This window comes from Zootoca vivipara, chromosome 8 (assembly GCF_963506605.1).
Source record: "Zootoca vivipara chromosome 8, rZooViv1.1, whole genome shotgun sequence".
Taxonomy (NCBI): domain Eukaryota; kingdom Metazoa; phylum Chordata; class Lepidosauria; order Squamata; family Lacertidae; genus Zootoca; species Zootoca vivipara.
Window position 1 is genome coordinate 85,384,725 of NC_083283.1, and position 8,824 is coordinate 85,393,548.

At 41.6% G+C, this 8,824-nt stretch overlaps 1 protein-coding gene across 2 annotated transcripts in view; it reads left to right on the forward strand.

Moving 5' to 3' along the window:
- The window catches only part of SORCS2 (sortilin related VPS10 domain containing receptor 2), a 131,117-nt gene extending 123,988 nt beyond the window's left edge, over positions 1 to 7,129 (forward strand). Inside the window, exons 27-28 of one of the 2 annotated variants that reach the window (XM_035103573.2) lie at positions 3,819 to 3,898; positions 4,178 to 7,129. In XM_035103573.2, the coding sequence (XP_034959464.2) occupies positions 3,819 to 3,898; positions 4,178 to 4,201 (104 nt within the window). In that variant the 3' untranslated portion in view covers positions 4,202 to 7,129. Of the gene's footprint in view, positions 1 to 3,818; positions 3,899 to 4,175 lie in introns of both variants that reach the window. The other variant, XM_060278152.1, reaches the window with a different exon arrangement.
- The last annotated feature ends 1,695 nt before the right edge of the window (positions 7,130 to 8,824 follow it).

Below are 8,824 nucleotides of genomic sequence, written 5' to 3' on the forward strand. Positions count from 1 at the left end.
TTGTTCTGCCTCCACTGCCTCTTCTGCTGTGAAGACAGACACAAAGAATTCATTCAACTTTTCTACAATCTCCTTTTCTTCTTTTAGCACTCTTTCGACCTTGTCATTCTAGGGTCCAACCACTTCTCTAGTTAGCCTCCTGCCACTGATGTATTTAAATAATTCGTTGTTATTGCTGTTTATGTTTTTAGCAATTTGCTCCTCGAATTCATTTTAAGCACCTGAGATTGTCTGCTTGCATTTCTTTTCTTTTTTGTTCTCTTCATTTGGACAAAACTTCCATTTTCAAAAGGAAACCTTTTTGTCTCTAATAGCTAATTGAATTCTGCTTTAACCTTTCTTGGTACCTTTCTTGATCTGTGCTATATATTTTAGCTGACCTTCCCAAGCACATGGGTGTCTGCAAAAATAATTTCAGGGGCAGGGGCAAAGTAACCCTAGGTTTGTTACAAAGATTTTAAACTATGGGTTGTTAACGATGATTTGCAGTCTTCATAGAATGTAATTCCACAAACCATTGCATTGTGCTAAAGAGAAGAAACAAGAGATTATAGTGAATTGTGCCTGTTGGAAATTTACTGCATTTTATGGGATTATACGTATCAGAACTAACTTCTTACAAATTCCTTTATTTGTCCATTTAGCAATAACAGAGAAAAACATACAGCTTGAGTATGTTTATTGAACATCAATACTTGGAATTCTAAACCAAATTAAAATCCCTAAGGCTGAATTTCCCCTCCTTTTACACATATTTTTCGTTCATTGTGGTGAATGCCAAACCTAAGGTCTGAAACCAGTCAGGGTTTTTTTTGTTAATGCTTTTAAAATTATTATTAAATTTCTATATCACCATCTGAGGATCACAGGGCAGTTTATAATATAAAAACACAAAAATACGTAACATAGTAATAAAATAATAATAACCGCCCCACCACCCAGTTTAAAAGGCCATAGATTGCTTACCGGTAATTACCCAGTGGCCTGGGATAAAAGGAATGGGTTTGCCTGGTATCTAAAGATATATAATGATGGTGCCAGGTGACCCTCCCTGGGGAGAGCATTCCACAAATGGGGAGCCACCACAGAAAAGGCCCATTCTTGTTTTGCTACCTTTGAGATCTTTTGTGGGCCTCAGGTGAGGGTTGCCGGGTCAGGGTTGGCTGATATGGGAAGAGGGTTGTCTGTCCTTGACACTAAAGAAAATACAGTACTAGGTGGATCATTCTGTAAACAAAAAGTAAGTTGTCAACAGTCTTTTGTTTTATGAATTTATCCTTGGGATAGCTCTTCCATTTTTCTCTATGGACCCTCAACGAACACAAGCCTGACAATTATAGTCTTCACTCACTGTCGGTTTTAGCCCTGCCTTCACCCTCCACAATGTGCCAAAGGATTATTTAGTTGTGCATTTTGTAACTGGGAGGGAAAGTGCTATGAGAATGACCATTTTAATAGCAGAGCACATTTTTGTTGTGGTCCAGTAGTTCAGTAAGGCTCATGTTACAAACATCACACAGTGGTGGTTATATTTCTTTGGTAGACTCACAGCTTGCGTGAGGGCTATGTTTCCAGGGCGTCGGGGGAGGGTGTGTGCATAAAACTGAAATCACATTTAGTCAGAAAACCCTTGGCACTAGCAAGTTGTGTTTAATTTGTGCAATGTCAGCTGGCCAGCTGCAAAGCAGGTAAAACTGATCACACAAGTTACTGTAAATGTGTGCAAGTTGTGAGTCTACTGTTTATCTTTTTGCCAACAATTCATACCAAGTAACAGACTCATCCCCAATGTTTTCAAATTTGTAAAGGTCTTGAATGGGATTGAAAGTTTCATCAATGAAAGAGGACATCAGTGAGATAATTAGTGAATCCAAGGACAAACAACGAAAGTTGTTGTCCATGATGCACACAACTGGAAAAAAAATATGTCTTCTCTTGGTTTTGCCTGGTCCTGCTAATTGCTTGAGTTGCATGATAATACAGTAAGGGGTAATTTTCTGCAAACACACAGATACTCTTTCATTGTTGAATCCCCCAGCTTTCACATAGCATTGGTATGTTGGGTATTAGTCTTTGGATGCTCTTAGGGAAATTTTTTATGATGCCTTTAATTGTGCCAACAGTGGGATTAGCAGTAGACAATGGTGGTCTAATATATTGCCCTGATTTGTGCTTGAACCCTATAGTTGAGCAACCCTTGTATACTTGTACAACTAACTTATTGAGATTGAGTCCAAAATCAGAACAGGCAGATGAGATGGCATTGACAATGCCTACTGCAGTTTGGTCTGAGACGGAAATGAACCCAATGAATTCTCACGTTCAGATGCATTTACATCACTTTCTGCCAGGCTGGAATGGTTTTGCATGTTTTATAACTGCTTTCATGATTTGTTGTAACCTGCCCTGTGCCCTTATGGTAAAGTCCAGGTAAGAAAACTTATAAACAAACATAGGGCAGCCTTCCACCCAACCCCCATGGAAAATCCATGGAAAGTCAGCAGAAACGAGGGATACCATATTTCAAGAAGTGAAAATCCAAAAACACAAATTGTGCCCCTCCCCCTTTTTTTGGAAAAATGATTTTTTTGGTTATGTTGCAAAAAATCCAGGACAAACTGCCGCTTTTTGGAAATTCCCCCCAGACATCACTTCCACCATTGAAATTCCGGAAATTCTCCCGACGTGTGGCAATCCTAGCACAAACAATGTTGTTTCCTTCTGTCCCACGCCAGGGACATTTAGTCTCATAGTAATATCATCCCTGCCCTATCTGAAACTGCATTTTTCTGATGAATGGTCCATTCCAGAATTTTTATTTATTTTTGTTTCTATAGCCTCCATTTTGTCAATTAGCCATAATAGTGGTTCGAGACACATTCCCTTTTTTGAGATCTAGTGGCATGCTGTTCTTTTGACAGAGATTCCTGTGACACACTCTGATTCAGCATAAGGAGCTACGGTATAAACTTGAGTGTAGCATCCCTGGGTGGACGAGGAACAGCTGCCAGGCTTGGTTCCCAGCACCCTCATGGCATCTTGAGATGCAGGGCCGACCCACTCACCAGGCAAGGTGAGGCGACTGCCTCAGGCGCCAGGATCCACAGGGGGTGCAGATTCAGCCTCCTGCTGCCGCCATGGTAGCAGCAACAGCTGTGGCACATGCCTTGGAGGCCTCCTCAGCAGTCTCCTTCCTCCATGCTGCCTCTACCGCAGCATCTTGGCGAATAGGAGGCACTGCAGGTCTCCTCCCACCCTTCATCCCTTCTTCCCTGGCTGGGAGCATTTTGTGGTTTGACAAGTGCTGAAGTGCCTTAGGCCAGCCCTGCTTAGATGATAGACCAGATCTACTATTCCTTCCCTGCCCCGCCTCCCACTCCCAGCCAGGTGATTGGTACTCTTGTTGATTGACTGGGGCTGCTTGTATGCCCCGGATTTAGTGCAAATGTAGGTCAGGGCCATGGTGTAAGGGAACTTTTCAATTATTCCATTCATTCTTTTTGTCCTAGAATTTTCTTAGCTGAACTGCAAGGGATGCTTCCTCCGATTAGGAACTGAAATACATGTGACAAATGTTAGATTTGCCATGGGGGTTCCCTTCTCATCTTTAAGACAGTTTGAACAGACCCTTCTCTGTTTTACAGCATAGTGTGACTAAACAAATCCTAGCTTTCTGTTCTCTCCTCTCATAGTTTTGGAATTTTTACAGTGGCCTATTTCTAGACTCACCCATCCACTTCTTTTGTTTTTATATATTTTATGTTGCCTACTTTATCGCCACCCCCACCTTGGGACTTCTCCACACCATTACCTTGCAGTGGCTCCTTCTGGGAGAGGTGGAAACTTGAACAGCTACAGAGTTCCCTTATTGCTGATGGCAGTCAGTGTCCAGTCCCAGGTCAGTGTCATCTTAAAAGGAAGCCTATGGCTCCATTCTTCTCCCTTGCCTCCTCCCCCCAAACCACTTTATGATGTCACTTGGCCCAACACTATAGGAATTCATACAAAGCCAGTATTTTTAGCAACACAAAACTGCTGCGCCACTCTCACCTGATGTGATTTTGATAAAATCCACCATCCCATTGGGTGGAATTGTTCCTGGAATAGAAGGGGGTGGGGTTCATGTCAAAAATCCTGTAATTTGCTAATCATTGTGCTTTGTTTTTCTGTTCCTTAGGCAATCTCTCAGGCATGGTTCTGAGCACTAATTCCAGGGAGAAACACAGTTGCCTGATTAGCTGATACTCACAAATGAACACATAGACAAGACTCTTCTGTTGGGCCCCTCCTTCTCCCTCTGAAGATATAACTACTGGTGGGATGGAGAATTCTAAGTTGTCTTGAAGATAGGCACAGATGTGTAATACTTGGAGAGAAAGATAATATAATTTGTTTCCATGGCTGTGGACTTTTTTTACACCTCAAACTAAGATATAGTTTTACACCTCAAACTAAGATCTGTAGCCCTAGGCACACTTGCGACCACCTTTTCTGTCTCCCACGTCTCTAGTTCTCAATGTTCATTTAATTGAATGCATACAGCATTTAGCTCACTGTGGCAGTATCAGGTACGAGGCTGCAATTCTTGAGCCATGAAGACTGGTTTTAACAGCTGTTGGCTAGTTGAAGCAGAAATCTGGTGGAATAGTTTCCTTTTACAAGGAAGTGACTCCTGGGTCTGATGTGGCACAACCGAAGAATTCAGAGAGATACTGTCAAGAGACACGTTGATGACTCACTAGCCTCCCTCTTCAGGCCCCCTGCAAGTCCTTCAGGCTGCAGCAGCTGTTTGAAAACATGTATAAGGTGATGCTGAAGTGGGAAGTCTCACAGCTTCTTGTAAATCACCACTAAGAAACTCTCTGCTTTGTTTTGTTCCCAGACCAGGTTTCCTCCTTTTCAGACACCACCCGCCCTTCCGTAAGTGGGTACCACTAGACTGACTGGTAGTTTGCAACCTACATAATTATATAGTATACAGCTTGGGCTGCCTTACCGTCTTTTGGTCCCCGTAACAGCAAGTGTAATTACTTTTTTTATTTCTGTAACCCTTTTTTGTATCTTTTTAAACTTTCTATTTTTATAGCTATACAAGCATTCCTGTCTCAGGATAGTACTGTCAAAGCAGCATACTTGGAACTTGCTATTTTAGTCTTTTTTCCTTTTTCTACTGTGGGGCGGAACAAACTGGAAAAAAAACAACACTGCCTTGGATGTGTCTGACAATCTGGTGAATTAAATGTGAGAATTAATTCCATTGAAATGATTGCACTTTCTCAATCTTACCCCTAGGGGTCATGCTTCATTCCTGAGACCGGCGTTGAGCTAGACCTTATTTCTGTACGCAGGACAATTGTCTCCTGTGATGGTTACTGTTGTTTTGAAGGTGCGCAAGTTCAATGCTGTGTTTGCTTATTCTACCCCAAGTAGCTTCATGGAGCAGGAACTGCAAGGTTGCAGCCAAACCTGCATCTAATTGTATTTGCTCTGAGAGTCTTGTGTAGGAAATGGACCACAACACTGCTTGGAACTAGTCACTAAGCATCTTTCTAATTGTCTCACTTTTTACAATGATCTAGCAGAGTTACCTTAGGTTTGCTGAATAGCAGTGGATAACCAAGCATAAATAAGAATAAGTTATGTTACACTTACTAGTATTGTATGTATTAGATTATTATGTCTCCAAGGTGCCAATGTTTCTTTTTGCTGAAAGCACATTCCATTTTGTCATGCTATATTTTGTCTTCTTGTGAGCACTAAAGCAAATCCCGCAGAACTGTTAAGCACAATGCGTTCAGGAATGGATGATAACATTGCTGTGAATGAATTGTGTCTCGTTTGCCACTTGCTCAGGATCTTATTCTGTCTTTGTTTATGCCGCAAGACCTACTAATGCCCTGAACATTTGCATCTGAAGGAGCCATGTATTATTAGATTATTAGAAGAACTGAATTAGAATTCAGTCTATTAGAATTAGGAGGATTATTAGTGGTTAGCAGCTGTTGAGAAAACATGGGCATGAGGAGTCCCAAGGACTTTATTTTACTGTTCATAGCACTGCTGGCACTGTAAACAGCAAAACTTCTCCAGATAGGATATATGATAGAATTCTTGTCCACCAGGCTGGACAACAATTTTCAGAAATCTTAGAAACCCTTTGAGGAAGGCAAATCACCACAGGTTTATGGGGGTCTATGCTTCACATGTGTGAAAAATTTTTCACAGCATTTACTGGTACATGACAATTGGTATCAAAATGCCAACTCTTATTTCAAGGATAATCAGGATTTACCCTTTCTGGAAAAATCCAATAAATTATATATTAAAAAACATGTTTGCAATATTAAGCCCCCATTTAGAAGAACACAAGAAGAACCCATACCCGCCGCAGATCAATAACAGATTACTAAAAATGGGGGGGGGATTGGTCTGTTTCATGACTCCAGCAAAATTAAATCTCATGGCATTCAATAGTTTCTTGGAACACTTTCTGGAGAAGTGGATTATTAGAAGAACTGTATTTAAAGTGCTAATAAGTCAGTTGCTAACTCTTAATTCTAGATTTTTAGTATTGCCTCATGAAAAATATTGCTTCTCGTCCTTGAAATGGAAAACCCCCGCCTTGAATCTACACACAGGAAATTCCAGTTCTGCTCCTCCCCCAATCAGAATAGAAGAAGCTAAATGGTGTGTTTGAGATGTTTTGGTTGTTGTGCTTTTGATTTGTTACTTGAGCACTATTTAACATTAGCATGCATTTTCTGAAAACTCACACTTGTTTTCTGTGCCTGCCTTAATGTTTTTATAAGGTGCACTGTTCATGCTGGGTATGAGTTACAGTCCATTATTCCAACCTATAGTTCCGTGGGCATTGTTGCAGACATGGAACTCCTGCTTCTTATATTCTTTAGTGAAGAGAGAAGCCTTGCACATACAAAAGAACATGTGCAAATATGCAATCCCCTTTACTGAAGTGACTGAGCTTTCATTTCCATCACCACCTATATGTTCTTGCATGTGTGGAAAAAACCTTGGCTGATAAAGTGCAATGCAGAGTTAACATTTTCCTAACTTTGCTGTAAGTGCTCCTCCTTCCAAATATGGAGGGAGGCTTTTTTCAGGGGGGGGGGGGGAAACAAATTAAAAGGGTTGGACTCTTATTGCAAGAAAGTTCAGATTCTGACAATTTGAAGTCACATAATATCGATATAGCGTTTGCTGTGCTTTTTAATATAGCATAGCAGTCACAGTATGATGTTTTCTCCATTGCCAGATAAACTGCTGGGAACTGTGGGCGAGTTTCTGCTTTAATGCCAGCAGGGAAATCTTGACACAAGAGGGGTTTTCACATTGCATTCAAAGAGTGTACAATCTGTGTACCTGTGTACACAAATAGTTGAGCTGTACACTCGTACAGCTACTCACATGTAGCGTCCTAGGAGTGTGTAATCTGTGTGCACAATAGTTGAGCTGTACCAATCAGTCTGTGTACACTCTTTCACAGAAACGCTTGTACATATGTAAAGACAGCTTGTACCTATGTACAGTGTAACATGTGAACAAGCTTTGTATCTTCTCCCCATATGAGAGGGGAGTGGAGCAGTACTGATTGCAAGTTTTTTTTCTGTGTAATAAAAAGTTTGGAATCTTTTAGCAGTTCTTTTATTGACAGGTAAGGCTGCAATCCTAACCCCACTGTCTCCAAAGTAAGTCACATTTACTTCTGCGTAAGATGAGTGTGTTTGCAAAAAGAGCGCTGCCTGTTACCCTTGCCTCCTTCCTCCTCCATGTTGTGGGATGGGTTGAATAGATTTTTAAAGTCCCATCCTTAGCAGCAAAATTGAAGCATAGGACTTAGGCTGTAAAGCCTTCTTTTGAGCAAAGAAAGGCTGGCTTCCCCCTTTCTTCCTTAACAATCAGGCAACAACTTGGGAAGTAAGTTTTAAAATATAATTCACTTCCTTATAATCTTGCATTGGTTCAACAGTAAAACCTTTGCAGGCAAAATATATTTACAGTATAACCAGCTTCAGGCTGGAGCAAGCAGACACATGTCTGCATCCAAGACTGGTCAAAAAAAGCAAGAAAGAAAAGAAGGAAAATGACGTCACACATAGACCTCTCTACCAGTTACATTTTTCTCAGGTCTGACTTTCTGCCTCTCCACCATACAGCACTGTGGCATTAGCTCCTTCTCATGCTAACTAGAAAGAATATGCATTTGTTAGATTTGGCTGCTAATATCCTGCACATGTCTAATATTAGATCGTAAACTCATTGGTGCAGCAGTTTGTTTTTTTACTCTGCAAAAGCATGATGCACACGACCTTATATCAGCGTTTCTCAACCGCTGTTCCACGGCACACTAGTGTGCCGCGAGACGCTGGCTGGTGTGCCGCGACGTGCGGCGACGAGAAGGGCGATTTGCATTGTCACGAGCCTGGCGGCCGCCAATACACAACACTGACCCGCCGGAAAGCAATATTTGGCAAGTGTTTCTTACAGTCATAATTATAATATAGGGCGGCCCAGAGTTAATTTTTTTAACTTTTTTAATGGTGGTGTGCCTCGTGATTTTTTTCACGGAACAAGTGTGCCGTGGCCCAAAAAAGGTTGAGAAACACTGCCTTATATAAACCATAAGAAGATGCTACATGATCATGTTGCCTGGTGCAAAGCCCCACAGCGAGGGTGGCTGGAAGAAGCAAGGTGAAAGCATGGCTCAGGCATAGAAGCTTTGAGCAATGGTGACCTGTCCTGGGCCAGCTGGGCATAAGACTCATGGAGGCCTGACGAGAAGGGGGCAGCTCAGGTCCCAGCCCTT